At 42.7% G+C, this 17,655-nt stretch overlaps 2 protein-coding genes across 3 annotated transcripts in view; both read left to right on the top strand.

Moving 5' to 3' along the window:
• MEIKIN (meiotic kinetochore factor) overlaps window positions 1–2,898 on the top strand; it is a 67,358-nt gene extending 64,460 nt beyond the window's left edge. The window contains exon 11 of the mRNA XM_012657619.1: window positions 2,780–2,898. Within this exon, the coding sequence (XP_012513073.1) occupies window positions 2,780–2,820 (41 nt within the window). The 3' untranslated portion in view covers window positions 2,821–2,898. The remainder of the gene's footprint in view (window positions 1–2,779) is intronic.
• An 8,163-nt stretch (window positions 2,899–11,061) lies between these two features.
• FNIP1 (folliculin interacting protein 1) overlaps window positions 11,062–17,655 on the top strand; it is a 109,215-nt gene continuing 102,621 nt past the window's right edge. For both annotated transcript variants that reach the window (XM_012657633.1, XM_012657632.1), the window contains exon 1: window positions 11,062–11,200. In XM_012657633.1, the coding sequence (XP_012513087.1) occupies window positions 11,109–11,200 (92 nt within the window). In that variant the 5' untranslated portion in view covers window positions 11,062–11,108. The remainder of the gene's footprint in view (window positions 11,201–17,655) is intronic.

Below are 17,655 nucleotides of genomic sequence, written 5' to 3' on the forward strand. Positions count from 1 at the left end.
TTCCAACCTAATGATACCTTTTGGAAAGTCAGACAAAACCTATAGCTATCCTTACAGTAATATTTAAAAATTTCTATTTTATTTTGAGCTCCAGAAGAGATGATAAATTGTGTGTTACAAATTCATATATCAAGTTGATAGTAGAATAACAGCCTTTAACTAGATACATATTAATGTCTTTAGTGAGAAGTTTGAATTTGTAGGTGATAACAGCAGGCAGGAATACCATGCCGATACTCGGCTAGTGAGGTGGAAACAGCCGTCCGAGGGTCTGAGGGCTGGTGGCAGAAACCACTTGGGAACAGGGTGCCCTGCGTTCCAGGTGTGTCTGTGTCACATAAGCAAACTCCTTAAACTTTTCAATTTTAGCCTCTTATCTGTAAAATTGGTAAAATAGTAGTTCTTACTATTTTAGAAGTTCAACAATCAAAGAATTGTAAGGATTAGAGATAATCTATATAAAGCATTGACATATAATAATTACTCATTATATAACAATTATTACTTGCTTCTGTAAGTTAGGTTAGTGCCTCAAGTCTAGCATACTACACATTTCCCTTTTGAAAACTGTTGCTTGGTTTTTATTAAATTGCAAAAAGCCTAAAATAGGTTAAGTGGTTATTTTATTCAGTGCTAAATTTGGTTATGCCATCTCACATAAATAATGTATGAGGTAAGTGTGTAGAGTCTTTGACACAGTATTTGACCCATTGATCTACTGCAAATGCAGAGATGAAATGCGCTGGTCAGTTCCTTGGGAAAAAAGAAATCAAACTAGTTTGACATCATGGAGGCCTTTGAAGCCTGTCATTTTAGTGTCATAGAGAATGAAAAGATGCAGTTCTCTGGTTGGTTTGCTCATTCAGCATGCATTTACTGAGTCTGGATGTCATGTGCTAGATACATTTAGTTGCTGGTGATGTCGATATAAAAACAGTTGTTGTCTTGATGGAGTTTATCATCTCATAGAGGAAGTCAGACATGTACAAGTCCAGTGGAGTTTATGTGCTTTAATAAGGTTGTACGTGGGACCCTCTGCAGGATGCTGTGAGGCCTGCAGGGACATTGTGAGCAGAAGCAAACTGGGCCAGCATGAATAAAGACAGAGGCTTAAATCATCCTCATGTAGTGAAGGAACTAAAGTTAGATCTGGCTGGAACGCATGGAGACTGGACTGTGAGAACGGAGGCTTAAGTAGGAATCCGGGGGCAGCTGGTGGAGAGCCTTCTTTGCCCTCCTGAATCTTAACTTTATCTTGGTCAAGTTTACTTTGTATTGGATCATTCTGGCAAGAAGTATGGAGATGATGTGGAGAGAAATGAGCATGGAAGCAGAAAGGCCAGGTGGGAGTTTTATAAAAGTTCTTATGAACAAAGTTGAGAAAATAAGAATCTGAGCTAGTGTATGTCAAGGTTTGGTGCTCAAATCACCAGAATAATTTATAAATAATGCAGATTCCCAGGCCATTGCCTCAGTGATCTGATTCAGGAGTTCTGTAGTTTGAGAACCAAACTAAAAATTTGTATTGGTGTAGTTGACAGGGCTTGGTGACTGCCTAGGTACTGGTATAGGGTGTGAGAAAGGAGGATAGTTAGAGGATGACTTCCAGGTCTTTGTTATTGTGAAGTTTCAGAAATGATGCATTTTAGGTGATGTCAAGGGAACATCTAAGTCATGGCCCTGGATGCATATATGAGGATGGAGGAGATAAGGGGTAGGTGAGGCTAGATAAAGGGTGGGCTAATTAGCCAGTTGGGAAGTTACCCAGAAGTTTATGTGGAGAGGATAAGTGTGAACCAGTTTCCAAAGTCTTCAGTAAGTGAGCGGCAGTGTCTGAGGTCAGTAGAGACAGTAACAAGGAGGAGAGGAGGGTAGTAGAGCCAGCGCTTCTCAAACTTTAACATACTTGTGAATCGTTTGAGGATCTTGTTAAAACGGAGATTTTGATTTTGTGGGTTTAGAATGGGACCCTATGTTTCTAACAGTCTTTTAGGTGATGCTAACATTGCTGGACCTGGACTCCGCTTCAAATAGCAAAGATGCAGGTCTCTGGTTCTCAAACTTAGGTGCACCTCATACTTTCCTGGTTGTCTTATATTTGGGTCCCTCACCCAAAGATTCTGGTCTAATTGGTATGGAGTATGATCTAGACCTCAGAATCTTTAAAATCTCAGGTGTTTCTAGGGTAGGAGAAGATTTCAGAGCCAGTGATACAGGCTGATGAGGCCAAGGGGTGAGGGGTGTCATTGCACAAAAGTGGCAATGTGAAGCAGGGAAAGCTGGTCCCACCGTGGGTCTCCTGGCACAAGACACTGGGGAGAAAGGCCGCAGAACCCTGCATTTGGGAAGAACCTGGGTTCAGCTGCAACAAAGAGTAGGAGAATGCAAACAAAGGGTGGGTGGGAGAATGTGAGGGGCTGCTGTTTGGGTGGTGGTGAGGAGGACAGGGGTGAGAAACACAAATGGATTGATTTCTCCAGGTGACAAGGCTGGCTTTAAAGGCCCAGTGGTGGCCACGGGCAGCAGTCTTTGCTGGGCTTTCCACGGGGAATGTTACTGAGCAGGTATCCTGTGTCCTGAGCGTGTCCAGGAAGGGGCGAGCTGGCTATTCCTTTTTTTTTTTTTTTTTTTAATGGCCTCTGGATTTGTATCCTGTGTCTCGACAGGAGGAAACTAGAGTGGCCTGGACATCCAGTGCTCGCTCCCCAGGGACTGGTTATTAATAACTGCTGGGTACCTGCTTGTGTATGAAGTAATCTGTTGTTATTTTTTCCTCCAGATATTATAATAAAAATGGCAGACCGTAACAGCTGTGGCTGAGTTTTCACTACTTTGAAGACATGACTGTGAAGTCCACAAGGCAATGTGTCTGCCTGAAATTATATGAAATTAAAAATTCTGCAGTTATTTGTGTTCTATATCTGTGTTGAAATTCTACTGAAGTTCTTGTCATTTACTTTTAATCACTTAAGAAACATTTTTCCATATGCTTCTTAAGTATATGTATTTATGTTATAAAATAAGAACCAAATAGCTGATATTAGAAGACTGCACACTAAAGTAGATGGTTTTAGCCACTTATAAAGAACCAACACCACAAAGTACAATGTAACTTCCTCTGATTGTTTCCCGTCCCCCGAGTTTATCCTTTGTATGGATTAAAAGTAGTAAAGTTGTTGAAGTTCTAAAAATGAAAATGCTTATGAGCTATTTTTAACAGAACTTAATTGAAACCACATGAGTGAGAGACCTAATTTCAGGTCTGACTGAAAGAAACTCTATACTCAAGGTTTGCTGAAGCAGGGAATGTACAATATGTACAATCAATCATATACTGAGTATTTAATGTATTACATCATCCCCAAACAAACTTTTTTAGCTAATACTCTTTATTATTTTTTCTGGTAATGTTACTTGCAGCATCTTGACAATGCCCTTCTTAAAAAGCAGCAATCCTGTGTAGTGAACAGAGTACAGTTATATGACTGTTGGTGAGATTTAAACTTTGATGGTTTACTAATGTTGTACATAAAAGTAAATAGTCAAATTTTCAAAGCTGCTTCTGTAGTAAGGAAAATTATAGAATCTATGAATTAATTTGAGGTTAAATAAGCTATATAGTATTCATTTTTAACTAGGAGTCCCTGTGAAGATATTCTTGTAAGTGATCTGACAAGGCCTTAAGCCACTAATGAAGCTGTTGATGATTCTGTGATTTTATTTCTAGGTGAAATATGAAAAAGTTGTGAGGAAATGTAGAAGAGAACATTAATGATGGAGGCCAGAACAAAATTTAGACCTCTATTCTAAATCAATGCTTAATTAAGCAACTCTTGTGTTGGTTTTAAAAGCAGAAATGTGATAAGCAGTGGGGAAATAAGGAATGAAATAGAAGGCCTATTCTCTGCATTCAAGGAATTTATAATCCAAGGGGGAGGGGAGATAATGAGAATGAGTTGATAGTTTCTAATCAGGTGATAGTTCTTGTGAGGAAGAATGATACCTGATTCTTGGATCGCGCCTGGTGCGGTTGGAGGAAATGAACATTTGATATTAATAGTTTCAGAGTGCCGATAAGGAAAATACAGCTAGCTCAGAGAGGTAGTACTTGGCCAGTGTGATGTAATTTAGAAAGTGATGGAGCCAGGATTTGAAGGCAGGAGTATTTGAGTCCAGTATTTCTGTTTTATAGATGGGAGCACAGGGAGGAAGGAGATGGAACTGGCATTCAAGGCTTAGGAGTGGAGGAGGACATAATTTCAAGTATGACTAAGTGGAAGGAAAGTAGAAGCAGCCAGCTGGCTTGCAGACATGAGAAATTCAAGGAGGAATCCTATCGGCAAGTCCTAGGAGAAGTTTGTACACTTACCCTTGTATCTGTGGGCAGGCCTCATAGGTCTTTCCGTGAATCTTCTGGAAGAACATGAAGAAAGGAGTTCATCTCTTTCCGGAGAGAGTCTCATAGTTTTCATCACCTTTTCAAAGTGGTCTGTGGTCTAAAAAAAGTTAATGAAACTGGACCATTTTATTAAATACTTCGGTATATAACTAATTAAACTTTTTTTTTTTTTTTTTTTGAGACAGTCTTGCTCTGTAGCCCAGGCTGGAGTGTAGTGGCATCATCATAGCTCACTGTAGCCCCAAACTCCTGGGCTCAAGTGATCCTCCTGCCTCAGCCTCCCAAGTAGCTGGAACTACAGGCGTGTGCCACCATGCACAGCTGATTGTTAAATTTTTTGTGACACAGGGTCTCGCTGTGTTGCCCAGGCTGGTCTCAAACTCCCGCCTCAGCCTTCCAAAGTGCCAGGATTATAGGGGTGAGCAACAGTGCCCAGCCTAAACTTTATTCTTAAGCACTTAAAATTATATTTTCAAATCATACATTATAAAATAATCTCAGGTTGTAAGTACCAAAAAAGTCTGGTTAAGAATGCATGAAAGGTATGATGTCATTTTCATTTTTAAATTTTTAACTAGAGTGAATTTTTTAACCTCTCCAAGGTGTCATTCATCGTGGTTCAGTTATGAATAAACAGTTCAGCCTCTTTATGTTGTGTATATATCATATATATTTATATAAAGGGTGTGATGTCCAGATTTTCCAGATAAAAGTTCTCTTCAAACTCTCCTGCTAGAGCTCTTGCTTTCTAACCTGCATTTAAAAATGTTTACTCTTCTTACATCTTAAATCCTGCCTTGACTCCATAGGTTTTTGCCGACCCATCATTATTCACCCATTTGCATTCATGTTTCGTAAAAAGAGTGTTTTCTGTATCTCACTGATCCCTTACCCCATGCTCCTCTCCACCAACACACACACACACATGGAGTCTGGCTTCAGTTTTGGTTCTCCACTGACACTGTTCCCCTCACGTCTAACAGCAACCTTCCTGACGCTAATCTAAAGACTAATTTTTGGTTCTCATCTTACCCACCTTCTCCCAGCTATGATGTTGCAGACTAGGACTCTCTTTCTGAAAGCCTCCAATAAAGAAGGACCTCTCTGAAACATTACTCTCCAGGCTTTCATCTCATCTCTAGCCCTCTCCCACTTCTTCTGAAGGCTCTGTTTCCTCTGCCCAATCTTTAAGTTTTTGTGTTTCCTTGGGTTGTGTCCTAGGGCCTCTTCTCATGCAACACACTCACTCAGGGTGATCTCATCTACCCATGGCTTTAGCTACCATCTCTGTGCAGTCAACACCAAGCGTTTGTCTCTAACTGCCATAGATGTCGGTAATTAGATGTGTGGTGACTTCCCCTGCGTCTGTACAATTACTCTCTAACTCCATCCTAAGTGGGTTTTCAACTTCCAAGCCATAGGATTTAGGTGGGATTGATTCTACCCGTAGTTCCGGGGTAGGACTTTAATGGCTTAAGTCAATTAACATTAGCTCCCCCCACCCCGCCGCCCAGCTCCGGCACAGGGATCGGTTCAGGCATGGGCCCAAGGCCTAAAATGTCCTATTGGATTAAATATCAGAATGCCCAGACATAGGCTTTTTCCTTCTTTTCTTGGAGTTTTACCTGAAAGGATATATTGTGGAAGCTGAGCCGTCTTGTGTCAACAGTTGGAGGCCCTGCCTGGGACAAGTCTACACAGAGCACTTAGAGATGGGATGAAGAAACTGAATTCTTGATATTATTGTTGCAGTCCCTGGATAAAGCTATGCCTGAACAGATCATCTGCTTTTAGGTCCAGTTATGAGAGCTAATTAGTTTCATTCTTTGCTCATGCTAGTTTAGTTTGGGTTTTCTATCGTGTGCAACATAGAACATCCTAATAATCAAGATCTTCATGGTGCTGCCTACATCGTAGCGTTTATCACAATGTACTATAATTGCCTGTCAGATTCTGTTTTTTTCTCCCTAGACTATAAGCTCCTTGAGTGCAGAAACTATTTACTGTATTTCCAGGTTGTAGCACAGCTGAAAGACACATATTAAGTTTTGAAAAATATTTGTTCAAAGAGTGTTTGTCATAGAAGTGTACCCTTACATAAAGGACCTTCTTGTGTACACTTCTAATAGAATTCAAGGTGAAGATTTCCAAGCCAATTTATTTTATATTTAAGGTAAAAGCTTTATTCCCTAAAATAACGTACTACATTCAGTAATAACTTGTTTGTTTGTTACTTGTTTCTTAAGGGCAGGGGCTGTACCTGTCTTGTTTGTATTGTATTCTTAGCACCTGTAACATAGTAGGTGCTTATTTTCACCATCTCTATTAGATTATTTCTATTACATACAAATTTCTTTAAAATCTCCCATCTGAAAACCAATTTTCCCTCCTCTCTGCTCCTCATCACTGCAAAACAGAGGAGTTGTCTACATTTGCTTTACCGCTTCTTTGTCCTTTCTTTTTTGAACCCACCCTGTTAAAGTTTTTGCACACATTTCTCCGTTGAAACTGTTCTTGTCAAGATGTCCATGTTGACAGAGCTAGTGAACACTTATATTTTCAGCAACATTCAATAGCTGACCCATTCCTCCTTTTGGGGACATTTTATTCTCTTGTTTTACTGCTGCTCCTTTTCATTCTGTGTTGGATCCTTCTCTTCTAGACCTGTAAGTGTTGTCCTCTTTGGGTCTTAGTCCTGCACCCTCTTCTGTATATATACGGTCTCTCTAGGTAAAGTTATCCATTACATTATTTTAAGTTCTGCCTATGAGCTGATGCCTGCCAAATTTCTCTCTCCAATCCTGCTTATCCCCATATATTCTACTCAGAATCTCCACATGGATGTCTAATAGGCAGTTCAAACTTAATATGTCCAAACAATATGCTTGGTTTACGTCTTCAAATCTGTGCTTTGCCTGGTCTCTTCTTAAGGAAATGACTTCCACTTAGTTGCTCTAGGCAAAAACCTAGGCGTCATTCTTTATTTTTTTTTTCTTTCCTTCTCCTATTAGAAGTTCTTTCAGCTTTATCTCTAAAAACTCCAGATAGCCACCATCAGTTCTCCTCTAAAATACAGGTAACCACCTGTTTGGTTTCTCGGCTTCCATTCTTCTCTTCTAAAATCTGTTCCACAGAACAGGCAGAGTAAAATCATATATTGGCTCATGCATGTTTTAAACTCCTCCAGTCGCTCCCAGCACACTTAATCCAACCTTCTTTCCGTGATGTACAAGGTCCTGCACAATCTGGCGCCTTGTATTTTTCTGCCCACACCTCAAAGCATCTTTCCCTCCCAGAGTGTACTTCACTTCCTCTGTCCTCCTTTCTCCTCTTCAAACAGGCCAAACCCATTCCTGCCTCAGGGACTTTGTACTTTTTCTTCTCTCTGAGAAAATGTTTTTCATCGACTTCTTCCCCTAGCTGCTTCCTTTTCATTCTTTCAAACTCAGCTCAAATCTCACATCTTCACAGAGGCCTTCCCTGACTACCCTATCCAAATCTGGTCTCCTTCAGTTGCTGGCTACCAACCGTTTCCGTCCCAGCTCCTACCACAGCTTGCAGACTATCTTGTTCACTTTGTCTCTTCTCACTAAGAAAGAACTAAGTTCCTGAGGACAGGGACTCGCTTGTTCAGCACTGTATCCCCAGGGCCAAGCATGGAGTCTGAGACCACGGAGGGACTCAGGATATACTTGTTGAATAAATCTGTTTATGTTTTGTAGTGCTTTAAAATACTGCTATTTCCTTATTACACAGCAATAAGTAGTTGGTTTAAGAGTTTTAAAAACTGAGGTAACTTGACTCCATCTAAGTGTTATTTAGGCAGTTTTACTTGATCATCTTGATTTTGAATGTCTTGTTCTGAGACATTATCAATCAAATTATAATTTGTTTCAGGATAATTCACAATTGAGGCCGCACTTACTAGCATGGTGGTTAAAGGAGCAAGATTGCAGTTTTATTGCCACCTTTTCCTCTATCTGGTAACCAGAAAATTGCTATAATCAAGAGTGCCCCTGTCTTCTATGCTATCAGGAGGGTAATATTGGAAGCAGGTAGATAGAAACCCATAGACTGCTGGGGTTTGGGGAAGACTGAATCTTCTCCTGAGTGACAGTGTGGGCCGTATGTCTAATCTTTCTAACCCAGTTCCACATTCATATATTGTGGCAGTAATAAATAGATGGCAATTATTTTCTTTCTCACATTTCCTCCTTGCCAACTCCCTAAACTTACAGAGGCTGCTTGTGGGACAACTCAGCTTCTCTGGGAGAAGAGGTAGTACTAAGTAAAAGGGGGGAAAAAAGATAATATACACTGATACCAGACTTGAAAATATTTAAGATTTAATCTGCATAGTTAAGTATAGCTATATCCTCTTTTATTACAACATATATCATTTCAGTGCTCTCTGATTCTGTGATTTTAGTAGTATGCTGAAACATAGGGGAAATGTGATGAATGATAGGAAGTAAATTTAGTTTTCTCTATACATTTCAAGTATAAGACTAAATGAGACTACAGAAATGAAGCTATTACATGATGAGAATACTAAAATAAAGCATCTCTTATGCAAGCAGTGATGTTCTTTCCCTTACTATTAATATCTATAATTACCCATGAAGTAATTTTTCCCAAGATGAAAGCACACAAGGTTATTGTATTTGGAAACTTCCTTCTGAGGGGACCTGGAACCACTCTTCTGTGTGTCAGTCATGGACATCCTTTAGTCCTCAGTGTCTCTGGTCCCATAGAGACAGACTTGAGCCTGTTTCCACTGGCACGCATTTAGTGTAACTTGCTAGTGTAAAAACAAAACTTCCTCAAATGATTGATTCATTGACTGATAGGATGTGCACTTGTTTACTTTTTAAAAATTGCACTGACTTCATTTTTTGTTTATAAAAATTTCATTCCACATTCAAACATTTGTGAGAAAAACATACATAGCTCATTTTACCCTATTAGAGATCTCTCAGCATTTGGTGCCAGAGTGCAGAGGACTATCTGAAATGTGCAGGTGATGCAGTCCTGCTATTTTGAGCCTGTATTGCCCAGTAACTTCTGGAGCTTGGGCAATGTACAGAGAAACTTTGAATTTTAACTTAAGCACCTTATGTTACCTCCTTAGAGAGACCTCCAGGCCCTTCTTTCCTAATTGTTACTTTAGTAAAATTACTACTTAACAACACCGGTCACTATGTGAAATTACCTTATTTACTTTTTTTTACTGTCTCTTCACCTAGAAAGTAAGCTCTGTCTTTCTTGTTTACTCTGGATCCCCAGGAGAACTTCATTCATTTGTGGAATGAATACATTAATATCTTAGCTGTGGAACTCTATGTTGGCCACTGGCAAATTCTTAAAGATATAAATTCCGCCTATTACTTTTTTTATATGTTAGGACCACTTATTTACAGCTTAAACTGTAAACTTAGCTGTAAATCAGTGGAGCTGGTAGCCACTTAAAGAAAATTTGATTTGTATGCCTAGTTAAATTCTCATTTTTGTCTAGCCTTCCAATCATACACCACTTATTTCCTGACATCCACGTTTCTCAGAGAATTGCATCCCATTGTACGAACTTCCTCGTTCTGGAGGGGAAGAGGGTGAGTGGATGGGGGCGGTAAAAATTTTTAAGAGTAGTTGGACATATTTTGGCTCCGTGGGTTTAATGAGACTGTAAAGTCATTTACGAGCAGTGTTTTTCTTTAGAAAGTATTTCCCCCATCCTTGGGTTACAGTTCCACAGTTCTTCCCTTCCTCATACCTAGATATTAAGATAGACTATTGCAATTCTAAATAATTAACGTGAAGGGTTAGATATTTGTACGCATATGCGTGTCCAGGCTTCCTCGCTTCGTTGGTTTCACTTCTGAGTTTGCTGGTTACCAAGGAAACTGAGCCTAACTCCTGGGCTTCCACTCCCTGGCTCCTCCCGGACTCGGATTCCCGGTGCCAGGGTGGAGGCGACGGTGGAAACTCCGAGGAGCGCTGCCCGCGGCCGCAGCCGGGCTCTGGGCAGGATCGTCCCCCGGTCCCGCGAGCCGGGCTCCGCGCTGCCAGCTCCGATCCCAACCGCTCGCGGCCACGGGCGGGCTGGGGGCTCGGGCTCCAAGGCCGCCCGGCCCAGCCCCGCGGGCACGCCCGCGCGCTGCCTCCGCTCCGGGGCCAGCTGCAGGTGCGGAGCCGCGCAAGCCGGGGAGGGTCGGCGGGGAGTCGGCTGTCCGTGGTGCCCGGCGCACCTGTCTTCGTCGTGGGCGCGGGGAGGCACAGGCTTCTTCACCCGAAGGGCCCCAGCGTCGTCCCCGCGTCACCCTGCCGTAGCGCGCACAGCCGCACCGGGAAGCAGCGGGGGCACCTGAGCACCTTCCCCTCACGCGGCTCCAGTCACCTTCCCGTCCTCGGCCCTCGGCCCACGCCCCGCCCCGCGAGCTGCCACGTGACGGGATCCACCAGCGGCCTATGAGCGCCGGCTCCGCCCCACGCCCCCGCCTTGCCCCCAGCTCCGCGCGGCGCCACGTGATGCGGCTCCCCGCCAGCCAATGAGCGCCGGCCTGGCCTTGCGCCCCGCCCCGCGCGCCGTGGCCGTTTGAAGTGACTAATTTCTGTCATATGACTGAGGCACCCATGGGGGTGGCGGGGCGGCTCTAGCAGTGGGGGCCTAGCGAGCGCCCAGCGACACGACCCTGGCCTGGCGGCGGCCAGCATGGCCCCTACGCTGTTCCAGAAGCTCTTCAGCAAGCGGAGCGGGCTGGGCGCGCCCGGCCGGGACGCCCGGGACCCGGACTGCGTGTTCAGGTGCGGCGCCGCGGGCTGGGGGCGCGGGCCCGACGGCCTGTGGGCTTCGGGCTCCAGTGGCGCTGGGGCCTTCGGCGCCCAGGCCCGCGGGGCGTCGCCGCGCCGGGACCGGCACCGGGGGCGCGGAGCGGGCGGCGGAGTCGCGCCGGAGGGTGGGAGCCAGGTCCTCGCCCCCCGCCCCGCGCCGCTGCCGCTTCCCCCTCCTCGGGCTGGTTTGTTTACGTCCTTCCGCGGCCACGCGCGCTCTGCCTCCCCGACCCGGCCCCGCGGCCCGAGGCTGTGGGTCCACACGCCTCCTGGCACCGAGCAGAACCGGGCGCGGGCTGGGGTGGACCTCGGCCGCCGTCCTTCGAGCCAGCTCCCCCTCCTCCCCGCGACCAGTCGTCCTCGGGCGCTCGGTGCCAGCGCGGTCGGGAGCCTTCGAGTGCGGGGAGGGCGGGGAGCGAGCGGCCAGGTGCGTTCCGCCGGGGTTCCCGGACACTCGCATTGGGGGTGTGCGGTCACCCGACCGCGCGACCTTAGTGTTACCGAAGGAGAAATGTGACACCCAAGAGGTTAGAATGATAGCGACCAGAGCGAGGCAGGAGTCAGATGAAGTCTGGCGTTAGAATTGGCCTAGAATCTTCCTCCCCAGACCTGTGACCGAAAAAGTCTCTAAAAAGTGAAAATGGTAGCAAAATATTTTGTGGTGTTACAGGCTTTCTTAATTTTTCGTGATAGCACCTGTTGCCGGTAGAGTAACTTTTTGGAACGGTAAGGTTTGGTGGAAACCTGGACTCAAGGTAAGATTTGGTCGTGAAAACTGCACGTGAGCAGAGATGATGTGCCTTCCGCACGGCCTTCGTGCTGCGGTGGGGAAGCACGAAAACGCAATTAGGCGAAATGTCAAATACCGCTCACACTTGGTAGGATAGCAGAGAAACCGGTTGTGTAACAGTGGGGAAAAAATGAGAATCTGTCAAATTTTGCAATAGGCAAACGTGTGAAATGATTGTGCCATGCTGGTTTAAAAGGTTTGGATACTCTCAAAATTACTCGCCCTCTCTCGCTAATCAGGTCACATCAGGAAACATGCAGTAAATACCTGTGAAATTGGAGTATAAATGGAAAGAAATTTAAGTGACTTTTAGGGGAAGAAAAATTTCAGTTGTGAACATCTTGGAAAAGTGCTTAGTAAAAGACAGTTTTCTAGGTATTGGTTTTTTCTGCTGGGAAATGTGCCATGCTCACTTGACTTTCTTTAAATATTTCTTTAGTGTTTTTCCTTTGAAAAATGAAAGTGCAGCTTAGATAGTACTACACTGAGTCATCTAGTAACTCAGGGGGCAGTAGGAAGCAGGTTCTGGAGGGATATTTAAAAGGCGACACTTGATAGGCAACTGCTTTCTACTTCTGAGCAAAGATTGACTTTAGGTATCCAAGTTTACAGGGTCTCAAGTCACTTAAGCGAGAAAGCATTTTCATGTGTATTTTTTTAAATGTAAAGTCTACTGTATAATTGTGTAATGCTGCTTTACAGTGGCCAAAGAACTTTCTCATTAGTTATCTCATTTGATGTTTCCCAACCACCTTTTGAGATAGGGCAAGTAGCAGTATAGATAACTATGTAATCCTTTTTCCAGTGGAAGTAAGAATTGTGTGTAAGCCCAATAACTGCAGTACATTATAGAATTGATTGCTTTAAAAATAAAATGTGTACACGTTAGAAAATGAAAGCTCTGTTTTCATTGCTTTCTTTCTTTCTTTTCTTCTTTTTTTTTGGTTTTGTTTTGTTCAAGTCAGCTTAAGTTGTTAAATCAGACTTGGCTTGGCTGGCACAGTTAGCTGTTGGCAACTAACTGTAGCTCAGTCTCTAAGAGTCAGTTCCTAGAATAACCAACGTACAAGGCCCAGTGGTGATAAGCCACAGTAGGACTGTAGGATGGGAGAGACTTGTGATAAAGAAGGCTTAGGAGCCTTTCAATATTGTCTTTCATGGTTACTCTGTTGGAAAAGATGGCCAGGGACCACCCCCTTCCTTTCAGTCTTCACTCTTAGGACCCTTACCATGTAGATATCTGCCTAATCTAAGTTTCTTGAGCTGAGATGAGTTTGAAGGATTTTGCAGGGAGGATATTTTTTCAGTCATTTATAGAATTTGTACAGTGATTTGTTTTCGCCATTTAAAGAATTCGGGAGAGAAGGTGCTTTCTAGGAGAAGATACTGCTTTATGTTTTCTCTATTTTCTTCCCGTGGAATTAAGAATTAAGTATAAGCCCAATAACTGCAGTACATATAGAAATGGTTGCTTTAAAAATAAATTTCTTGTGAAGAAGGTTGTTTTAAAGTGAAATGTGTCTGTAGGACATAATTCATGTTTTGTTCAAAAAACCGGTTTCTCTATTTTTGTTACACAGGTTGAGTATTCCTTCCCCGAAATGCTTGGAACTAGAAATATTTCAGATTTTGAATTTTTTTCGATTTTGGGACCCAAGTCTAAGCATGAAATTCATTTAGTTTCATATACATCTTATACACATAGCCTGAAGGTAATTTTATACAATATTTCTAATAATTTTGTTTATGAAACAAAGTTTTGATTTTGTGACATGAGGTCAGGTGTGAAATTTTCCACTTGTACCATTATGTCAGTGCACAGAAGTTTTTGATTTTTGATTTTCCTATTAGAGATGCTCAACCTGTATTCCAAATGTATGGCAATTTTGTTCTTACTGCCCGTAGTAGGGATTCTTGATCTGTCCTGACAACCTTTTAATTAGTCTTTTTGCCATCCCTCATGCCCTTTTCCAACCTACTCTTAGTGCTTCATACTGTTAAAAAATACAATTTCTGGGCCGGGCGCGGTGGCTCACGCCTGTAATCCTAGCTCTCTGGGAGGCCGAGGCGGGCGGATTGTTTGAGCTCAGGAGTTCGAAACCAGCCTGAGCAAGAGCGAGACCCCGTCTCTACTAAAAATAGAAAGAAATTAATCAGACAACTAAAATATATAGAAAAAAATTAGCCGGGCATGGTGGCGCATGCCTGTAGTCCCAGCTACTCGGGAGGCTGAGGCGGGAGGATCGCTTGAGCCCAGGAGTTTGAGGTTGCTGTGAGCTAGTCTGACGCCACGGCACTCACTCTAGCCCGGGCAAAAGAGTGAGACTCTGTCTCAAAAAAAAAAAAATACAATTTCTGATCATGACCGGTAGACAAAATGGTGTAAGAAATTTAATATGTTCGTTACAGGGTTATTTTAAGAATTTAGAAATAAGTCACGTAAAGTACTTAACGTGGTGCTTAGCACATGGCTTTCAGGAACCAGTTGTTACTACGATGACATCACTCTTTTGTGTAAAACCATTTAGTTTGGGCCCAGACTCCTTAACGTGTGGCTTTTACCAATTCTGTATGGTGTGGCTTTTGCCAATTCTGTGTGGTGTGGCTTTTGCCAATTCTCTAGCCTTGACTTTTTTTTTCTTTCCATAAGGTCATTTTTAAAAATCATAGCCACTGTGCTATTACTATACTTAACAGAAATTCCTTAATATAAGCTATTCTTAGTCCATATTCAAATTTTCTCAGTTGTCTCAAGATGCCTTTTAACAGTAGGTTTGTTAGTCTTAAGAATCTATATATTGCATTTACAGTTATATAGCTTGAGTAATTTTTTCTATAACAGCTCCCCCCACCCCATGTGAAATTTCCTACATTCTGTATTTGGCTTTTGCTTTTTTATGGTTTCCTTTAATTCACTGGTTCCCAGCAATCTGTGTTTTAAAAAGTCCCCTCCAGGCATTTCTGATGCTGAAGTTTGAGAACTGCGCTAACTTATTCCTCTGTTTCCTGTCTTTCCCAAAAAATCAAAAGTCAAGTGCTTTATTAGATTTATGTTCTGGGTTTTTTTTTTTTTTTTGCTTTTTTTAATAAAAGTACTCCATAGATGTTGCTGTGTACGTCTACCTTTCAGAGTTGCACTTCTGGTTGTCCCACTTCTAGTGGTTTCAAGTAGTATCAGCCTTATTCTTCCATTAAAAAATTCCCACTTTGACTAACGGTTTTGGCATCCTTTGTTGATCATTGTCTTGAATTCATTATTTTGTTAGAGTTTACAAAATAGTGATATACCAATCCTCTAATTCTTTCTGCATTTGTTTGATGGAAGACCTTTCACCGATCAACTGTTTGGTTACTGTTGGCTAAAGAAAAGGCAGCATAAAAGTTTGATCATTTCCCTTTATCACTTTCCAGAATAATTGGTAATGAGTTGTTCAATGAAGGTTTTTTAATTATCATCTTTTAGGATCATCATGAGCTCTTGGATTTTAGTGTGTTTTAATCCATTACAGTCAAAGTGTTCCATATTTGGCCAGTGGAAGCCTTTTTAGGTTGACTTCTGTTCCTTTTTGACATGATCTCATTAGTCTTTGAAAACTTTTTTTTGGTATGTGTGTGAGACAGGGTCTTGCTCTGTCACCCAGGCTGGAGCACAGTGCCAGTATCATGGCTCACTGAAGCCTCAAACTCCTGGGCTCAAGTGATCCTCTTGCTTCAGCATCCTGGGTAGCTTGGGACTGCAGGTGTGCTCCAGCATATCCACTGATTTTTAAATTTTTTGTGGAGACAGGGTTTCACTGTGTTGCCCAGGCTAGTCTTGAACTCTTGGACTCAAGTGATCCTCCTGCCTTGACCTCCCAAAGTGCTGGGATTACAGGATTGAGCCACCACTCCTGGCCCAAGTTTTTGATAACCTCTTCTTTCTTCTGGCCATGACTTAATCTGCTCTCCCTCAATGACCATGAGAGTGTAAAAAAACAAAACAAAACAAAACTTTCCTCCTTCTAAGGTTTTGTCACTTTGGATTTATTGAACATTCTGGGATTGCCATGCTGTACTACTCCCTGTTCTTGGCATAGTCTTGCATACCTTTTTGTTTAGCTTTTTGTAGTGATCATCTGGGCTTATTCTAATTATCCCTTCCTTCCAGGAAGCCTTGTCTTATTTCTCCCAGATTGGATTAGATCAGACTATAACTTTAATGGTTTACTGCATTTCCTTCTATGACATCTGTCACATTTGTCATTACTTGTCCACGTCTCTCTTTGCTTGCTTGAGAGCTCTCTTCAGTGTTTGGCATTAAGGTTTATTTCAGAGTTAGAACTCTGTAGCTTCACCTGATGGGTTATTTGTGGGAAGTGGAGGCATAGATTTTTGGCTAGAGCAGCCAGGGAGATGCCATTTTCAGAGAGAGAGAATATTATGGAGGCCTGCCTTGAACACCCCATCAAGAGTAGGAGCCCTTTCCCCATTTTCTATCAGAACACACTGTTTATATCTTTCAAAGCTCTTTTTACAATTTATTATCATCTGTCTCCCCTCAATTCACATTGTTGTGTCAGGGTACTGCACAGTGCCTGAGCATATGCTCAGTATTTATTGAATGAATTAATGAAATAACAGGTTTTTTTTTTTTTTTTTTTTTTTGAGACAGGATCTCACTCTGTTGCCTGGGCTGTAGTGCAGCAGCATGATCATAGCTCACTGCAGCTCACTTTACCTTGAACTCCTGGGCTCCTGGGATCCTCCCACCTTGGCCCCAAAGCGCTAGGACTACAGGCATTAGCTGCTGTGCCCTGCTGAAATAATTTAAGGGCAGAGGGAAAGGGTAAAAAGTTCTATTTTGGATATTTGATCTAGTTTTAACTGCTAATGAGATATCCACTTAGAGATGTCCAGCTGACAGTTTAATAAAGTAAATTTAGAGTTCACAGTAGAGATTGAGATTAGAGGTACGAGTTTGGGCATATGGTCAATATTAAAACTCCGAAGTGTATGAGATCATCCAGGAAAAGAGTATAGATAGAGAAGTGGAAAGGACCCAGGGCTTTGCCCTGAGGAAGTCTAGAATGTACAGATCTGAGAGAGGGAGGTGCATAAAGAAGGAATGGCCAGAGAGATGGGATGAAGCCCAGGGGTGTGTGGTGTTAGAGAAGCTAAGAAAGGAAAATGTTTAAAAATGATAGAGTGATAAACCGTTTTGTATGTGGGTTGCTGACAGGTCTTACGAGCTGAGAAACAGGAAAGTGTCCATAATTACTCAAGTTGGAGGTACTTGGTGACCTTTGTTTTTTTGGGGGTGGTGGTGGGAGATGTTTGGGGAGAAAGTGAGATAGATGAGAGGTGAGAAAATGGCTTCATTGCTGAAGCTTTCTGTTGGGACAATCTGTAATGCTGAGTTAATTTTTTCAATCTTAGTGTTTTGATTTTATGTTACATTTTGAGCTTTTGAAGTTCTTAAAAGCTAGCTGCTTCTTTTTTTTTTTTCCTTTTGAGACAGGGTCTTGCTCTGTCACCCAGGCTAGCAGGCTAGGGTGTAGTGGCATTGTCATAGCTCGCTGCAGCCTCCAACTCCCGGGCTCCAGTGATGCTCCTGCCTTAGCCTCCCCAGTAGCTGGCACTACAGGCTTGTGCCACCACA

This window comes from Propithecus coquereli, unplaced genomic scaffold, assembly GCF_000956105.1.
Source record: "Propithecus coquereli isolate 6110/MARCELLA unplaced genomic scaffold, Pcoq_1.0 Scaffold553, whole genome shotgun sequence".
Classification (NCBI taxonomy): Eukaryota; Metazoa; Chordata; class Mammalia; order Primates; family Indriidae; genus Propithecus; species Propithecus coquereli.